The sequence below is a fragment of the Tyto alba genome, unplaced genomic scaffold, assembly GCF_018691265.1.
Source record: "Tyto alba isolate M040663 unplaced genomic scaffold, T.alba_DEE_v4.0 Super-Scaffold_9, whole genome shotgun sequence".
NCBI lineage: Eukaryota > Metazoa > Chordata > Aves > Strigiformes > Tytonidae > Tyto > Tyto alba.
In genome coordinates, this window is record NW_024881330.1 from 27,682,777 (window position 1) to 27,702,558 (window position 19,782).

A 19,782-nucleotide genomic window follows, 5' to 3' on the forward strand; every position below is an offset into this window, starting at 1 on the left:
ATTGAGCCCTCGCCGCGTATTCAGGCAGTTTCTAGCAATGGCTCAAAACTCAAGCTCAAGCTCAAGCCACCCAAAAGTGCGTCTGAGCCTTGAGGCGGGTAAGCCAAGCTGTGCCGGTGCGGGCGTGCGGCGAGCACCGTGCCGCGGCCGCCGAGCCTCGGCTGTCGCCCCCCGGCTCAAACCCCCGGCCGCTGGCTGGGAGAGGTTTGTCTCGCTTGCGAGGAGGAGAAAACCGCGGTGCTGGCGATACAAACCCTTCGCGTAAGGGAGGGAGAGCGGCCGGCAAGCCGCGGCAGCAGGAGAGTGACCGTCTAGTCAGAGGCGCCCCAACCACGCGTTTCTCTGACCGACAACCAGCAGCTTTTCAGCCCGGCCGCTCCAAATCCCGCCGGCTAAGGCTGTGCGGCGGGCGAGGCCTTCCGAGAACGGGGCAGGGGAACGCGCGGGGCCGCCGGCGGCGAGGGCGAGGCCCGGGGCCGTGGCGAGGCGTGAGGGCCGCGGCGAGGGGCCCCGCGGGCGGCGCGGCGGTCCCGGCCCGGGGCGGGGCGGGGCGGGGCGGGGCGGGGGGGCGGGCCGCCGCCGAGCCCCGCAGCGGGGCAGGGCGCTGCCGCCGCCAGAGCCGCGCCTCCTCCCCCTCCGCTGCGAGCGGCGCCCGGGCTGCCACATCGGCACCGCCGCTCCGAGAAGGCGCTTCCCGGAGCGGAGCGGGAGCCCGGCGCGCTGGGAGATGGAGCTCCGCCGCCGTTGCGGCTGCTGCTGCTGCTGCCGCCGCCGCCGCCCGCCGGGACTCGCGCTCCGCCTGGGCCGCCGCTGCCACTGCCGGGACGGAGAGCGCGGCGGCGCCGCCGCCGTCTAACGCCGCATCCCCGGCGGCGCGGCCGAAGGGGGGGGGAGGCAGCGCGGAGGCCGCCGCGGCCCCTCCGCCCGCCGGGACCGCGCGGCGGCGGCGGCGGCGAAGAAGAAGAAGAAGCAGAAGAAGCAGCAGAAGAAGAAGCAGAAGCAGCGCGGCTCCCTCCTCCCCGCCCTCCCCGCTGCCGCTTCCCCGCCCCCGCCCGGCCCTCGGCTGGGCTCCGCCGCCGGCAGCCGGGCCATGGCGGGGCGATGAGGGAGCGGCCGCCCCTGCCCGCAGGCTGCGTGGGGAGGCGGGGAGCGACGGGGCCGAGCGGCTCGGCGGCGCCAGGGCCGGGGGGATGTGGGGCGCGGGGGCCGCGGCGCTGCAGCTCCTCTCCCGGGCCGTGAAGCAGGCGGCGGCGCAGGGGGCCCGGCAGGACCTGGGCCGCTGGCTGTCCCGGGCCGCCGGGACGGCGGCAGGAGGAGGCGGCGGGGACCCCGTCGGCTTCGTCCCGGCGGAGGTGGCGGGGCCCGGCGAGCTGCTGCTGGGGCCCTACGCGGAGCAGGGCGGGCTGCCGCCGGCGGAGCTGCTGCTCTGCCAGCTGCCCGAGGCGGGCGGCGGCGGGCCCGGGCTGGCCGAGACCCGGGGCTGGCGCTGCTCCTGCTGCCTCCTGGGCACCTGCTGGTGCAAGAGCTGCCTCAGCGTGTGCGTCCTGGCCGCCCTCTGCTTCGCCTCGCTGGCCCTGGTGCGCCAGTACCTGCGGGACCTGCTGCTCTGGGCCGAGAGCCTGGACAGCCTGGCCGGCGTGCTGCTCTTCACCGTGGGCTTCATCGTCGTGTCCTTCCCCTGCGGCTGGGGCTACATCCTGCTCAACGTGGCGGCCGGTTACCTCTACGGCTTCGTGCTGGGCATGGGGCTGATGGTGCTCGGCGTCCTCGTCGGCACCTTTGTAGCCCATGTGGCCTGCAAGCGGCTGCTGGCCCGCTGGGCGCGGGCCAGGATCCAGGGCAGCGACACGCTCAGCGCCGTCGTCCGCGTGGTGGAGGGTGGCAGTGGCCTCAAGGTGGTGGCTCTGGCGCGGCTGACGCCGATCCCCTTCGGGCTGCAGAACGCCGTCTTCGCGGTGAGTCCCGGCCCGGGCCGCGCGCCGCAGCCCAGTGGCTGCAGCCAAAGAAGGAGCTCTGGCTGGGAGGATAGCTGGTGGAGGTTGCCTCCTTTCCTTGGGAAGAAAGCTTGGCTTCTTTCTCTTCTAACAACAGTAAAAGCAACCCTCCCCGCTTGCTCTTGCTAGTGGCTCTTCCATGTTTGCGCAGGGACGGCAGGCGTGTTCGCAAGGTGCCTTGTTCCACGGCTGTGCGGTAGAGTTGCTGTCTGGCTTTCAAGACACTGTTCTGGTGTTGGAAGCGCCAAGGAGCTGTGTAGCAAAAATCTGTGGAGCACTCAACAGTTTTAGAGTGATCTGAGTGGGAGGAAAAGTTGTATTTCTAAGCAGCGTTGCCAGATCTCCCTCATCTACTTAATATAAATAACCATATTGGAAAGAAAAAAGTGGGCAGATTAAAATTCTTGCTCAGTTTGGTTGGTGTTTGTAGCATACATCTAGCAAATCCGTAAGGACTGTTAAGTCCATGCACACAAGAGAGGTCACGCATTTTGGGCAGAGCATTAAGGTGTAGGCTCCAAGTTGAAAAGGGACTTGGTACACCAGAGCGGTAACGAGAGTTCAGTTAAACTTGAGTTTGGAAAAGGGTTGGACTTACTTTTCTTTCTACTTTAAGATTGGGATGTTCTCTAAGAATAATTATTTGAAACTTATGATCTTACTGTTCTCTTTTATCATCTTGAAGGAGAAAGCAAAGAGTGACATAGAGGGTGCAGCTTTTTAGTGCCATCATGCTGATGATGACAGTTTCAGACCCTCAGCTTTTCCAGAGTGCTTTGTCTGAAGGTTCTGTTTTTGGTGGTGTGTTATGCCTCAGTTGTGTCTGCTGAGGTGAAATCAAAACAAAGCAAACCAGACTGTGAAACATTTTAAATGTTTAACTTGTATGTTCTTTATCTTAAGAGACCCTGTAAACAAGTATTTTGGTCTGCCACATTGTTACTGCATGCTTTCTGTTCCCCGTCAGCAGTCCTCATCCTGCATCCCTCTGAAGTGCTTGCTTAATTTTGACAGAATCATTGAGTTGAAATGAGTAGGTCACTGAATACCAAGTTTGGTATTTAAGAAAAAAATTAATCCACACAATCTTTAGGGGTTAACACCCACATCATGTATTTAAAATTGCTGTGCATAAAACTGCATGCTGGGGCTTTTGTCTCAGGAGCTGCAACCTCTGCCCATATAAGCTGTAGCAATGTATAATTTCTTTATAAGCAGACCCTTTAACCATTTCCTTGTTATGAATGAGAAGAACTTCAGCTGTTTTATTTATTTACCTATATTACTGCAAGACTGAGGATGCTTAGACCCATGCCACTGGGAGCAGAGTCACCACAGAGCCCAAAGTCCTGGCGTAGCAGATGAAGCTTCTATCGTAGTGTCACCCTCCTGAAGTGGGGAGAGCTGTTGTGCTTGTTCACAGCTTCTGGGTATCACTTGAAATAGTCAGCAGATGTTGTAGAGCAGTATTAGATCTGAAGGACTGACCAGAGAATTACCGAGTTAAAATTATTTCCTTCCTGGCATAACAGTTCTGTTGGGAACACAATTCAGCAGAGTATTCAGGCCAGTGCAGTATTAAAATGATGCTGTAAATTAGGGTTTTGTATTCTTTACGTACTGCAAGGTAAATAATTTTCTTTCCGAGTGGAAGGTTTCAGTGTTAAAATAACAGATACAAAATGAGATGATGCCTGATAACTTAGATGTTGCCTGCTAAAATTAGTTCGGGTTACATTTATCACTCTGGATTTATTACTTTGCAGCATAGTCAAATAAAGCACGGTGTGCTCAATTTTTAACCGAGAACATTTAACATGAACTACTAGATTACTGAAAAATAAAAATGTTGCATGAAATTCTGGGAATGCAAGGCAGTTTCTCACTGTGAGTCAAGTTTAAGCTATGTATAGAATACAAAATTCTACCTACGCAGACCGAGCTGTCATTTCTTTGAAATCCGACTTACTTGAAAACTTAGTGCTCTACTTACCCCAAATCCACTTGTATTTTAAACATGACCTAACTGTCTATCCATTCCTCATGCTAGCAACTTCAGCAATGAATTTGAAAAGGATCACTTTTAATAGTAGAGGAAAAGACAGTGAACTTAAGAAAACCTTCACATCTTTAATTTCCATCAGTCTGGTCTATGCATGTTCTCTATGTGTGTATTTATAACTAAATGGAAGATAGTGAGAATACTTAAATGGGAGGGAAGGAAGGAAGGGACACATGAGGTCCAGGACACGGCATAACCTTGATGTGAGAGGGGTCAATCTGCAGGGCTGGGATTAATGGGTTTCTACAAGCACTTGTTCAGTGGTGTGTGCCATCTGCGGAGGGTTTTGGGGAGGTGGAATTACAGTGTACAGAAGGAAGGAAGAGCTTCCTAGCATTTGATTAGTGATGGGATCATATTATCTGAAACAGCACAAGAAGAAAATTAACATGAATTTCTTAGTTTCTCAAAAGCCAGGCGTGGACATTTTGCTTCTTAAGGTCATTCTGCTGCTCTTTGGGAAAGCACTGACAGTAGGAGCACTGGGGTAATGCATTTACTTGCCTTTCTGGAAGACTAGAAGCTTAACTGAAAGCATGTTTGCATTTCTCTTTGAGCAGGTTTTGCTTAATTGTCACTCCTGTGATGCCCAGGTGGCCTGAGCTGCTGGGGTGGCCTGATAGCTCTTACTGAAGTGTTTGCCCTGGCACAGCCCTCTCCCTTGGCAACTCTGAGTGTTCTGAAGACATGTCTGTAAGGGGGGCCTGGTATGCACTTATCACCTCCTTCCCACTGCTGGGTCCTTGGAGATAAATTTTTTCAAACTGATTATTTGTAGTGCCAGGTGTAGCTTGGATCAGAATGTATATTTCTTCTGTCTCCTCTGGGAGGTGTATTGTATGGAAGAATAATCTGTCCAAGTATGCATCTCTGGTTTGAGAAGAAATGGTACCTGCTTTGCAGGAGCATGCAGGCAGCTTACTCTGCTTGTTGGAAAGTTTCTAGCTACTTTTTTTTATTCTCTCCCTCTTTTTGTGGGGTTATTTTTTTTTTTTTAGGTTTTTTTGGTTTTGTTCTGGTTTTGGTTTTTTTTTGTTTTTTTGTTTTTTTTTTTAAAAAAGTAAAGAGCATCAGAGTTGTCCTTTGCTCCGAGTGCTAAGCCTACCTGATCTGAAACACGGGATTTTGTAAATTGAGGGGAGAGAAATCTGCTGCAATCCCCAAAAGCATGTGAGCACCCAACAAAGTCCTGACACAAGCATTTATTCTTTAACAGGACTGAGCCAAAGGTGTCAGCTGCAAATAATGCACAAAAGTTTTACTGGACAAAGCCTTTCCAAGGCTTAGTGGGAGAATTTCTGGCTGACACTCTTGTTACCAGAGTAGCTAGGTAGTTCTTAATTTTATTTTTATACATCTGTGTGGCCTATAACAATTGCATCCATGCTTGTGTTGGAATTTCATTGTTAATTTTTGCTGTCTTGAGCTTTCTGTAGCAAATGAGGCCTGGTAGCCCCTATTTGGCAGCTTGGCCATGCAGACCCTGGTCTAGAACAGGTAAAGTTTCATAGAAGGAAAGACACAAAAGCTGTAAGTTTTATTGAAAATTTCTGTTTTCTTAGGTAGGGATACTCTCTACTTCCTGTGCCTTCTGGGGGAAGGGATACCACTGTAGGTCTAAACCCTGCAAACCAGGAGTTAAAAGGGCACCTACAATTTTTATTTTTTTTTTACCCCTCTCCTTGGCTTTCATTTTTAGTGGGAAGCACAAGTCTCAGTCCAACGTGTCCGTTGGCAGCCTCCCATTCATTTGGAAACATTCTCATGGCCCAGGAGGTCCAGTTGCTTCAGGACAGGTCCAGACATGCACATGTGTTCCTCTGCAACTAAAGTGTCCTTAATACATATACAGAAATGAAAGAGGTGCCTGGGAGTGTTAAAACAATCTATGGGACGTTTCCCAGCTCCATTAGATTTAATGACAGTGTCCTACTTAGCAAATCTTGCCTCAGCGTTAGTATTTCGGAGACTTTTAATAGCAATTCCTTCATTCCCTTGGCAATATGGGAAGTTTTGGTTGTGCATTCTTATTACATGGCCCAGATTACTATAATGTTTAAAACAAAAAAAAAAAAAAGAAGAAATTAAGTCTTGTCAGGGAGTTGGTCAGATATGAAGTTCTGACATAATTGCATAGTGCTTTTTCATTAGAAATCTAAATTAATCTTGTATAGAGAGGGAAATTTATTATTTATGTTGCTTGTATATATTTCAGTCTATGGGAAGTGTAATTTGCAGTGTGAAGTTTGGAATTGGCTTACTGGATCTTGTTCCAGTGAATTATCCTTAATCTTTATGCTTCGTTGCATTCTCCTCCTCCATTGCCCTTCCTTCCTTCCAAAAACTTTCCACTGATGGTGCTTAGAGCTCTGAGAATTCAGCACTGTGACTTTCATAGTAACCAAAGTTTATTTTAAGAATAGCATGATGAAATGAGTAACTTTGCTGCTATTCTCTTGTCTTCGACATTGTACAAAACTGTCAAGGTCAATAATTTCCATGTAAGCTCCCAGCGTTAGGGGCTGTTCTTAATTAGAACTTGTTTTATTACTATGTGATCATTTGATTTGTCTGGAAAATTCCTTAGACTGCTTGTTTCAAAATCGCCCTTTTCATACTAATTTTTAACCGATAGTTTCCTCCTGTTTTCATTTTTCTTGCATAAATATCCTTTGGCATCTTGGCTTTTGCATTTAGTATTTCCCAATGGCTGCTGATACTAATTTAGCTACTACCATGTACTTTGTTCCCATGTAAACTGTCCATGTACTGACTCAAAACAGAAATTTCACAGCAAAAAGAGGAAAATATCTTGAAGTATTCTTAGTGGTTTTTTTTCCAAAGAAACTAGCAAAAGCGATAGCCATGTGTACTGTTTTGTTCACCAGTTAAAGTGTGATATAAAATATCTTTGGTAGAGAATCTTAATGATACCCATGTATATCACTGATAAAGGTAGATATCACTGCTGGAGATCACTGATAGATATATGTATCGTAATGAGTATATAACTTCCCTTGCAGAGGCAAATTGTATCTGCCATTCTGTTTGCCTAGATTATATTTAATACAGTGACATTTTGAACAATTATATCTTTTATTAGTTGCGATACATGTAAAAAGCAGAGCAAATAGATTTTTGCTTTAGACCTTCACATTTGATAAAGTAATTTCTTCCTGTGAGCAAATTCTCATAAATTGTAGGGCTCCGTTCACCATGAAGAAATAAATATCTTCAATGAACAGTGTAATTGCATCCTTAGTTAATGACTTTTGCACAGAGATGTTGTGTAATGTAAGATGAAATGAAATAAAACCTAGTAACTTTAAGTGGCCAGATAAAATCTAGCCACATACTGGTTTATTGTACTCTCTTAGATTAATGCACAGTGGAAAGTTTCAGTGAAGGAATGTAAGAAATTACTTAATTTTTTTCACAAATGCTTATGGGAGCGACAGTCTGGTGGTTTGTGCACCTAGATTGTGTTGGAACTGCGCTTGGTTTCTTACTCTTTCTTCTACTTAGATTACAGATTTGTCACTACCCAACTACCTGATGGCGTCTTCAGTCGGGCTGCTTCCTACTCAGCTCCTGAACTCATACTTGGGCACTACCTTGCGCACCATGGAGGATGTGATTGCAGAACAAAGCGTTAGTGGCTATTTTATATTCAGTTTACAGGTAAGATAAAATGATTGCTCTCATAGACCTTGGTAACAGTAATGTCAGTCTCTCTGACTGCTTGGGTAAGAAATTATTTTTGGAAAGACTCATCTTCTCGTGTTTGAGTTTATTTCTTTATCCCCCAAATTTCTTGCTCATCTGCTGTACCAGTGGGATTCAAGACAGGACTTTGCTTCTGGAGACAGTAGGCAAGTTTCCTTCCTGTAGCTTTGCCTCTTCAAGTCATTGAATCTTAGCTTTGGAAGCTGCATGCCTGTAGGAACATGTATGAGATGTAGAGAGGTTCAGTGCTGCCGATTTCTCTTTCAGACTGCACAGCCTCCAGTGTAAATGGGGTGGGCTGCAGGAGGTTTGGGGGAATGCATGTCTCAGGGGTTAAGAGCTGCACTGTGCTGGCATAACAGCTCCCTAGTCTGAGGCAGCTGACTTACAGACTGAGACCCAAGCAAGTATGGCATGTGGTATTGACAAGTAATAGGTTTTTAAAAGTGCTTAATTTATAACACTGTTACTGGTATTTTCAGTAGATTGTGTAAAACTGAGCTGACGTTTCTTCTTCACAGGCTTGTTGACTGCTAGATACCCAGAGAAATGGGTTTCCAGTGTAATGTTTTCTTTTGATTTTGCTTTCTTCTGTTAAAAAAGTTTAATTCTTTCATACCTCACATGACACAAAGCAGAATTTACTCGGTTTTCTCTTCTTCTCTTTCTGCCACAGTTTTGTCAGGTTTTCTTCTCTTGCTCTCTCTGGTAATTTCCTGCTGAATTGTAGACTTGTCAAGTCACCCCGGCACAAAAGCCCAAGTGTCACCAGCTGTGAAGTAGTGTGCTCAGGGTGCTTAGACCCAGCACCTGCACGGTGTTCACTATTAGCATTGAACTCTTCCATTTTGGATAGGTATTTAGGATGGAAAGTGCTGTAGAAATACCATTTTGCTAATGCCTAAATGAGAACATCCTAATTTTTTAAGTGAGTAAATTTGTGAGAAGTATATAGTACCTTTATATGAGCTTAGCCAATTAAATAATTTGTCAGTAAAACTTAGGGATAAGCCCTAAGTCTGAGATCATTGCGAGCATAGAGATTGTGAGTATTTCAGAACCAGATTATATATTAAAACCTGCTCTGACAGCATTGGTGCTTCAGGCTGTGCTTGACCAGCATTTACCATGGTTTGCATACTTTCAGTTGGTGCTGCAGTCATGTATCTTCCTCAGTTTTTACAGCCATAAAGCTGACTTTTAACAATGCTAAGATATAAAACTAAGTCTAGGACCACTTTAAAACTTCACACACCCACACACCCCTGCCCCAACCTTGTGTGTTCGTAAAAAGAATGTATAATTTATAGACTTCATAGAACAGGTTTATGAGTATTAAAAATGACTTTGTAAATGTGGGGTGCATAACCTTGATAGATCAAAGAGAAAATAAATGGGTTACTTGATCAGCTTTCATTTTAGTTGTGAAATGCTATTTCCAGGGTAGTAGGTTTTAGTGGTCTTTTCCTTTTTTTGTTCCATTAATGTTTTGGGTTTTTTCAAACGAGATTAGCTCTCCTTTGTGGATTATACATTGTAGCATAACTGTCACTCAGGTAAGCACTATCTGGAGAGGCTGAATGTCTGAATGTGGAGTGCTCACCTCCTTGAGAGCAATCCTTGTGACCTGACTAAGTCAAGGAAAGCCTGCTAGTGGAGGAATGACTTAGTTTTCCCACTTTCTCTCAGGCATCTGCCTGGTGTTTTGCCTAGTTGGTCTTTGATGGGATTTTGATTTAGTAATTAGATGTAAAAATCCTTCACATTTCATGGTTGTCTATGTGTATATATTTTTTAAATTATTTATCTAGGGAACTAGGCTACTGGTAATAATATTTTTAGAATCAGTCAAATTTAACTATTTGGGTAAGCTTTTAGAATAGGATTTTTCCTGTATATTCAGAACTTGGTGTCCTTAGTCTCTTTGTGACTCTTTCATTGGCCAGTTTTTGAAACGGATAACTTGAATTTGTGAGGAGGACCTTTTTCACCACAAGGATAGTCAAGCAATGGAGCAGGCTGCCCAGAGATGTGGTGAAATCTCCATCCTTGGAAGTTTTCAAGACCTGACTGGACAAAAGTCCTGAGCAACCTGATATGCTCTGAGTAGCAGGTTGGGCTAGAGACTGCTGGGGATGCCTTCCAGCTGCAATTATCCTCTGGCCATACTTGTCAGTCATCTTACTTGGTGGTATTCTAGCATCTCTTCTGTCATGCTGACAGATGTTTTAAGTGATATTCCGTAATGTTAAAGAAAACATAGCCCTACCAATTAATAATGAAGTTCAGATTTTGGACTCAAAACTTTGTTCTGTTGTAAACAATATAATATTTTTAATTTTTTGAAAGGAAGTTTCAGATTCCAGCTAGTTTCATAAAACATTCTTAAAAAAAACACAGAGGAATTTACTTCTTCCAAAGGGACTGTAACTATGAGACAGCTTGATTTTTATTTTTTTAAGGAGGATTTCAGCTGAAAATTTAACTGGTGTTTCATTGAAACTGAAGGCCAACTTTGGGAAGTGCTGTGCATGCAAAAGTTATTGAATGAGTGATTTCTAAGCAAAAATGTCCAGGTTTTCCTCATAATTTTTGTGATCAAAGTTTAAAAATTCTTAGAAGTAAAATTTAGAGCAAAAAACTGAACTAAACCCCTAGTTTTGGACAATATTTCCCCCTTAAAACAAACAAAAAAATCCCACACCACCAACATCCTGTCCCCTCACCAAGCCATCCTCCAGAAACCAAGATGTTCCCATACAGACTACTATAAGTCACCCAGAAACTCTGATTCTATCCTGTTTAGTCCTGACATCCGAGAAGCAGAGTGACAGTGGTGCTCTCTGCTGTCTTCCACACCAGAGAGGCAAGGACAAAAAGCTTTATTTCCTTTACTCTGCATCATACTCTATCTTTGCTGTTTTGCAAGCTGCAGATGCCCAGTACAGTTTCAAACTAATCACTTGATAGATGGAAACCAGCCCTTTAGACTTACAGAAATATACAATGTCATTTCTTTGTGGAAGCATTTTTGCCAAGAGAGAAGATGAAGAGATTGCTTTCTAGCAAGCACGCGGGTGCCAATGAAAAGACAGAAAATATCTTTTCAATTCTTACCTATTTAAGTTCCGTGTAATGTCTGTGTTCTGATATGCTCGTTACATAGTTAGCATATGTAGGATTAGAGCCACTCATTGGTTAAGTTCATCTCCCTTCTAATGTCTTGCCTGAGAAGCATTGAGTCAACAGATGCCTCCCTGAGTCTTTGCGTGGATGACTTTTTGTTTTGTTCAGAACAATTGCTTTGTATTCATGCTTACAGTTTATATAGCCTTCTTTTGTTCTATTTGCAGATTGTCATAAGTATAGGACTCATGTTTTATGTTGTTCACCGAGCTCAAGTGGAACTGAACGCGGCTATTGTAGCGTGTGAAATGGAAATGAAGACATCGCTTATTAAAGACAGTCAACCGAGCATCAGTGGTTCAACCACATACTGCAACAAAAGGACAGTAACGTTCTCTGGAGGAGGTGTCAATATTGTGTGATTTCAAGTATTAATAAAGTAAGGTTTTGTGAACCTAAGCTATTGCCTAGAAGTATCTATGGACAATTCAACTAGTTTTAAAAAAAAATTATAAGTGGTTACAGGTTGTACTGTGGCACAAACCAACTGACCAGCTCTTCAATTGCACATGGGGTGACTTCTAGCAAGAAAAGAAAGATGGTGAAGTAACTTGAGATGTAAATGCAAATTTGGCTGCACCTTTGGTCATTTATTATGCCTGTCATGGCCTGTAGTCTGCACTTTAGGTTTTTTTCCTTTGCTCCTATAAACTAAGAAATGCTTCTATAAACCAAGAAAAGTAGCACAGAGGTAAATATTTTTCTGCTTAGCATTATTTATAAGGCTGAATAATTATATGCAGTAGAATTTTATTACTGATAAAGATGAATGAGAAAGTATGCAATTCAATGTATGTTATTCCTGAATGTGCTTTTGCTTTGGAATTGCTTCCAGAACTTGGAGTGTATTATTTAGCTGATGATGGGACCATTTGGCTTTTCCTTCATTTTTGATTTTAAAAAAAGAGAACCCTATATAATGTTTTGGTTGAATGTATTTTTGTAAGTCATTAAAAATGTTGCAGAGCCATGCATAAGTATTCACACAAGCTTAAATCCTACATTGTGGGACTGAAGTGCTCTTAAATAACATTTTAAGTTACACTGTGTAATATGCAAAGTAAAAGGGAAAATATGGAAGTTATAATAGATTGCAGTAACTATTCAGAGGAGACTTCATGACTTAATTGTTGCATTGGTTTTACCACCTTGGTGATTGTAACAAAGGGCTGTTCCACATTAGTCCTACTTATAATATTTTTAATTGTTAAAAGCATGGAGTTTTTCAACTCATGTGACTGTGTGTAACAAGGCTTCCAGAACAGGGAGCTAAATCTCTCCTTTAAACAAAATGATGGGATACTGGCAGTACCAATCTTACATGAAGGTGGCCTTTATTTTGTAAGTGAATCCCCCTTCCCTTTAAAAAGCTTTAAAAATTCACTTTGGTTGGCATGTTTTCTTCTAAGGGTTTTACATTTTTTAAAAGATGCAATCTATTATAAATTTCATCAGAGTGAAGATATGAAAACTAGAGGTTCTCCTTAGCAAAATAAATAATCCAGTAATGGAGGAGGACAGTAATGTCTCTGAGACTCAGGAATTCTGACTCCATTTTTGCAAGACAACACTGTATTGGATAATTCTCCTTTTACGCGTGCTGTGAACTGTTTTTCACTGCACTTGAATAGACTGGATGGCCTGATAGTAACTTTGTGTGTGTGTGTAAAAGGAAAACAATAATGCCTGAACTTGATGTCTTGTAGGTGAGTTTCATGTAGATATACACACCAATGTTCAATTGCTCAAACACACGCAAGTCATCTGATACAAAAATAATGTAATGTATTGCTTATTTTGTAGTTATTTTGTGTAAGTTCTTAAGGATGCTTTCAGTCTTCAAAATTTTGTTATTTTCTAATAGTATGACTATGCCTCCTTTTTGTAAGGCTGTTTGTTGGATTCAAGCATTTTAGTCTTTTTGAGAATAGCAGGTCTTCAAGGTTGTTGGGAGGCAGAGATTTGATAGCCTCTAACAGTCTTACTGTGAGGATGTACAGTACTCACATAACTTGACATCTACACATTCCTTGGTAGTGGAAGTTCAATTTTGTTCTTTAAGTATGTATCCTTTGCAGACCACTGTTCTTGGGTCTTGTGACCTAAGGAACTGAACTAGTTAAATGAAACAACAAAGTTCAGATTATCTCCTTTTTGTTGTTTTGGGGTTTGGTTTTGTTGTTGGTATTTTTTTTTTCGGTGGTTGTTTTTTTTTTTTTTTTTCTTGGTTGGTTGGTTTGTTTTTGAAAAGGCAATCTGTATATACCTGGAAGTGTTTATATACACATCTCTGCCTCTGACAGCTCCTGTGTGAAAACAAGAGAGCCAGATAACTTTTTGATGGCGTTATTTGTCATCAGAGTATAATTGAGCCCTTTCTTAACTAAAGGTTTTTTATTTTTTTTGTTTCTTGGAAAGAACAATCCTTCAATAAATGAACTGATCTGAACCTTGCTCCATCTTTCCAAATTAACAATCGTGTTTTGAAGAGGGCATCTCTTTCTTTGCATTTTTTAACTAACTTAAGGTTGTGTTGACTATTCAAGAACATTTCCCAAATATGTATTTTGAAGTGCTTTTATTTCCATGACATTTTGTAACCAGAGTAACTTCACTATGTGAACACTTTTGTAGTATGGAATTAGTTCTTAAGACTTTTGCATTTTGCTTGATACTTGTAATATTTGTGTACAAGTTAATGGGAAATATGTGTTAAAAGGAACTTTTCTGTACCACGCCAATCATAATTTTATACAATAAATTCACTGAAATTTCTTTAAAGGAATATGTATTAAATGTTTAGGCTGCTATGAAGTAGTTGGAAAGAAGGTACAGTGGAGTGTCATCTTTACTTATGCATGCAAAGATAGTTGTCTACGTTAAAGGACTAACAAGTTAGGATTTAAGGATGAATTCCATGGGTGAGGAGTTACTGACAAGAGAGAGACACTTGATTTTTATTTTTATTTTTAAAAATTAAATACATGCCAAATTCTGTTAAATACTGTAAAGGTTAGGTATTTGTAGCTGCCTTTTTATAGAAGAATAAGCATACATGTGCTTACAAGAAATGTGCTACTGAACAGAAAAGTTTGATATTGAATGTAAAAGCAGTACAAGTGATGTAATTTTTAATTTTTTTAAGATGGTCTCCCTACCTAATGCAATTAAAAACAAAAAGGGGTATGAATCCAGTGTAAATAATATGTGTCAAGTCACCTTCATGAATATTTTCTGAGTTGCCATGATGATGAAATTCCTGTATTTTCTATATGAAACGTACCTAAATTGCAGGTCATATAGAAGAAGAAATCTTTCCCAGCTGCCTAGAACCTGTTTTCCTTCATCCTTCTTGTGGTAAGTGCAACTGTATAATATATTTGTCAAAATATAATTTTATACTAAGCACTTGTGAGGGAAACTTCTTTTATGTCTAAGAGCTTTATATACTATTTTCATACTGCTTTTTGCACAATAACTTTAACAAGTGTTGCCGAGGTCAAGTTTGAAGAATGGAAGAACTGCTCTTACATGGTGTGTGGCTAGTGTCACGTATCAGATCCTCTGCATTCATTTTCAGCTTTCCACCCAAGGCTGGTATGATTTGAATTTTGACTGACCAAGATTACTGGAGTCATCAGTGGCCCTGCAAATAATCTAGGATATGATGCTTAAGATGAAATATCATAAGTGTGTTCCCATAAACTCCATGGTCATTCTTAATGACAGAAGCAAATAGCTTGAGTAGCTCTGTGGCAGACTTCCCCACTATAATAAATTCAAAGCTGGTACCAGTCCTGCCTACATAAGATGATTTAGGCATAAGGGAATAGGAAATTGAGTGCAGAGGGGAAGCTGATGCAAGTTTTGCCTCTTCTGGGTAGAACAGCTCATCCCTGTCCTCTCCAGTCCCACAGAATTACAGTGATGTGCCTGGCAGCACAGGGATGGTGGGTCTTACACATCCTCTATTCATGGACATTAATTAGCATTTGTCTTGCACTATCCTGCTGTATTGATTTTTAATTTTTATTAATTTGTTAGTGGCAAGTAGCAAGAAATAACTGAGTCTGCAGTTTCAGTCCTGTCCCTTTCTTGCTTCAATAGATTATTCTGTCATATTGCTAAACTTAAAACTGCATTTTAATGAAGTCTGGTGTTCATTAATGTAAGTTAAGTCCTCCTTGCTAGCCAAGTGACTGATGTGTAATTGGTTGGATCTGGATTCTTGGTTCATTTGGAAAAATAAAAATTTGGAGTGTGCAAAGTCCTCTAACTTTCCTTTTAACTATTTAGGACTTTATATACATTGTGAAAGGAATTAGCAGAATAGTTTTATTATACAGAGTTTTTTGTTTCTTTTGTTTTGTTTTAGAAAAAATTCTTACTAGCATGATAGCAGAAGAAGGATTTGTGGATTTGTTCTGTCCTGATCCTGAGACTTGAATACTGGTTGTCATCCTTTCTGGGACATGAGAATGTTGCCAAGATGTTGCACATGTAAGCTTAGGTGTGTTAAGGTGCCCGCTTAGGTGAAGAGGATGTAAAACTTGTATCTTTAGGTCAGGATGGCAAGTCTTCTTTTACCGTATAATCTACAGACCAGCACAGTTTGGCATTGGTGACTGCATTGAGTTACTTCCCACCCCTCCTCGGCTGCAGGAGGGGGAACCTAGAGCTCTACAAGTCTTTTAAGCTGAAGGGGAAGAAATAATAGTCTGAGCACAGCAGGCACAGTTTGAGGAGGTTAAATTAACCATAACATTGCCAGAAATGTGAATATGTGCAAGTGCCTTGTTTTCTTCACTGCTGAATCCTTTGGCAGCTTCTGCTTCTTTCCATGGGAGGACAGCTGGGTGGCTTCACCCAGAGGTAAGGTCAGCGTTTTCTCTCCTGGATAATTTTAGCATGCTTTGACTTTTGGACCTTTTAACTTTTAATTAGAATGGCTTAGTTTGTCCCAGTAACAGGGCAAGATCCACTGGGGTGCAAACATGTACGTATCAAGTGGTGGTCATGCAGTTGCACCTGGCCCAAGAAGGAACTGTAGGGCAACATGTATGAGCTTGATTTGCTGAGTGTGAGGTGTTCCCCTCTGTTCTCAGTGAGCTATAACTGTCTCCTTTAAAGGTTGTGGGTGGGAGGAAGGAAGGAAGGAAAGGCCTGTGGTGATGGACTTTTCTAATAGCAAATTTTCATTCTCTGCCTTAGAAACTTGATTGCTTAAGATCACAAATACTCTCCATTTAATGTGAGAAATGGTAGGTGGTGATGGAATAGACTAATGAATTCTCTGACTGATTTTTTTGTGAGGGAGTAACAATTTGCTTCAGTAAGTGATGAAGCACCCAGATGGTAGAGGGGTGGGTTTTTTTGTTGGATTTTTGGGGGTGGTACTACTGGAAGCAAATAACGCTGAAAGGCAACGATATGAAGTTGCTGCTGATTCTTTTGAACCTTGGCTTATTATGACTGTTTCAGATGTCTTTTACAGCTATGGGGAATAGTGTCTCAGAAGCAGCTGGAGTAAGTGCTCTTAAGTAAGAGCATCTCTGCTTCTGGAGGGCTGCTGAATGTGTGCCTCTAGGGCCTGCTTTTATAACCTGGGCTAACAAAGTCCAAACCAGAAGCAGCGGATACTTCTCATCAGAAGAGGAATATTTGTCTCTGCCCTTTTGATATCTTATGCAGCAGAAGTATGTGGCAGATGGTTTGCCTGCCTGAAAAGCTTCTGCTTTGCCTTGTGTGCTTCACCTCGCTCAGGTGGTGGCTGGGTGAGGACGAGTTGCATGCTCACTGTTTGCTTTTCCACCAGCCAAGGATGCAGGGGTTGCCAAGTTAAAACCAGAGGTTTCTCTGTGATTTTCCTTATGGTCTTAAAAAAAAAAAAAAAAAGGCAACTAAAAAAACTAAAACCTAACAAAACCAACCCCACCACCACCCAGAAAACCTTCAGGATTGGTATTCCTGTGTCTTCTGCAGATGTAAGCTAAGGTAGAAGATGGTGTTGTGTGTTCAGCCAGCTTCCATGCTCAGCGACTCTTGCGCTGAATGAAGTTCTCCTGCTGCCGAGCTCGGTGGGGTGCAGGACTATGGTAGCCATGAAAGGATTTGTCCTTGCAGCTTGCACTGTATGGAATCACTGATTTCCAGTCATCTTAACGTTGTACTGAATTTTAGGGTTTCACAACTGTGGGAACAATACCCACAGATGCATGTGTGGTTCCAGTGTCACAACACACACGTGACACAATGCTTTACAGGCATTTTGTATTGTCTCTTGCATTTTGTGTGAAGGTTGCACTGGTTGTAATGTGATGTGTGTCTTGTCTTAGTTTTGGCAAGAGTACAGTTACTTGTTTTTTTGTGTAGGGAGTTGAACTGTATTTCATTGACTACAACATGCCTCTTCTCCTCCATGTCAGCCACAGTGGTTTACCAGATGTTGTATGGTTATCACTTAATTTGCAGCCAAACAGAAGACTCCAATATGCATACATGCTGGTACAGCATTGAACAGGTCTTTTTCTGCAGCTGGCTCTTTTCAGCTGAGGAATCGGTCTTTTTTCTGGCTACATCAGTCAATCTAATCATTCTTTCTCCTTGTAAATGCTGCTTCTTTAGATTAAGGTGTTTATGACAGTGTTACTGTTTGTTTCAAACAAGCTTTGAGGTGGGAAAATCCTCCAGGGTCTGGAGAAAGAACCCTGGGCTACTCAGAGCCCTTGGCATTTGCACTGGAGAAAAGAGACTTGGAGAAATGAGTTCTTAAAATGTTTCCATAAAGAAGCAGTTTGAAACTGTAATTGAAAACTTCAAGGAGGAGGGGAAAGCTTGCAATTAGTGCAAGAGTATTAGTATACTTACCAGGAGGTAAAAATCCTGGCAGCTATAATTAGATGAGGTTATTCTCCCCTTTTCGATGAGTCATTCCTTAGAGAATGGATTAAATGTATTTAAATTTTTTTTTAATCCTTTTCACTTAAAACCCGAATAGAAAAAGGAGAGGGAGTCACAGAAGAATGTATTAACAATGCAGAAAATGCAGACTTGTAAAGATTACTGAATATTAACCTCGAGGCAAGGCAGAAATTTGCTTTTATAAGTGGCAGGTATATTGGTACAAATCTACTTTACTGCTTATCAGAGTGGATATAATGAAGAAAATGAAAGGTAGCCATGTAGTGAAGAATGGATAAATTTGTACCATGTGGATTATATTCTCTTGGGGAAAAGTCCTTGGAGATTCAGCCTTTTAAAGTTACATGTAGTGCAGGAGGACCTGGTGTCCTCTTCCTGAGCTCTGTGCTGACTGTATGTGAGCCAACTCCATGTCTTGTAATTGGCCAAATATATAGCTCCAATAACGTGACATGAGCCTGAGCAAATAATCTCTCCCCTGTATCAACACCTCTTACCAGCTTGGAATTTAAGTAGAGGAGAGTTGGGAGATGTACCTGCATTTTCTGATAATGGATGTCATTATCCTTAATGATATTTGCGGTGTTTCAGGTACCTTTGGTGGGAGCTCTGGACAGGTGTAACGTGATTGCATTTGCCTAAGCAAGAGCTGAGTTTTCTCCTAAAAATAACTATTTCACCTAATACCTAAGCATAGTCCTATCCAAGTTGGGAACTTCTGCCTCAAATGGGTGAGATCATCCTGATCAGGGGAAGTTCCTCTGAAAAGCAGTTTGTCTCCATGTCATAGCATTATACAGTAATGAAGATTGGAAAGGATGTCAACCAGTCTACATCCAGTTAGATCAGGTTGCCCCAGGGCTACGTCTGTTTGAGGCTTGAATATCTTGAAGGTTGGAGGATCCACAAGCCTTGGTGATCTGGTCTAGTCTTAGACCAGGCTCATAGTGAAAGAATATTTCCTCATACTTAGTATGTTGTGTTGCAATTTGTGTCCATTGCCTCCCCTCCTGTCACTGAGCATCTCCAGGACGAGTCTGGCTCTGTTTTCTCTTGCCTGCCCATCACATAGCCAGACAGCAGTTGAATGGGAGCTGGGAGCCACAGCTCTCTGAGGCACTTCTGCTGGTCTGCTTCTGCCTTGCCCTGGCCTGCAGGAGCCCAGCTGGAACAGACAGAAGATGCTGGCATGAGGGCTGGTGCTGGGGGTTTGGTGCCATGATGGGGAAGCTTGGCTGGGCGGACATCAGAAGTGCAAAAGGTCACGTTCATACACACAGCCCTGCAGGTCAAAGAAATGCACAGTTCCTTGGATTTGTTGTCCCTCTGCGGTTGTAATGAAATGCACGTGCTTTGCATATTTACATTGCAAAACTGTTATCTGTGCAAGATGATCACAGGTAAGGAGAAAGGCATCTCCAAATGCTGCCCTGGCTAAATTACAGCTAGAGAACAAAGAAAAATACGAAATCCCAAGTGGTATCTCAGACTAATTTTATTTTTATCCTGCTGCTGAACATGCATTTTTGCCATTTCATGAAGTAACTTCTTAGATGTGTCCCTAAAACTTCAGTTTTTCGATTATTGTATTTAATTGCTTAAATGAAGTATCTACATCATATATTATTTTGTTCCAAAATTTTCTTGTAAATGCCACTGAAATTTACTAAACTGTTCTTTTTAAAGTATCAGCTTAAAGTAATATCAGGTAAAAATAATACCAGACTATCAGCTACTGAGAGCAGATTGTTCTTCGTAGAGGTGTCTACAATAATGACAATTAATGCAAATGTCTAAACACTTACAAATGTATGTTTTCAGTACTGTGAAATCGCTGTGAGGCATTTAGAGGCCTGTGCAGTCCCAGCAACTGCTTTATCTTTATTATTTAAG

General features: G+C 42.6%; 1 protein-coding gene across 1 annotated transcript; it reads left to right on the forward strand.

Moving 5' to 3' along the window:
- Nucleotides 1–585: 585 nt before the first annotated feature.
- Nucleotides 586–13,753, forward strand: TMEM64 (transmembrane protein 64; the record flags this gene model as incomplete). The annotated part of the gene is given in 4 exon segments (XM_033005877.2): nt 586–634; nt 637–1,955; nt 7,582–7,737; nt 11,136–13,753. Coding segments are annotated over 4 exon segments (1,719 nt in total), but the record flags the coding sequence as incomplete, so codon positions are not given.
- Nucleotides 13,754–19,782: the final 6,029 nt, after the last annotated feature.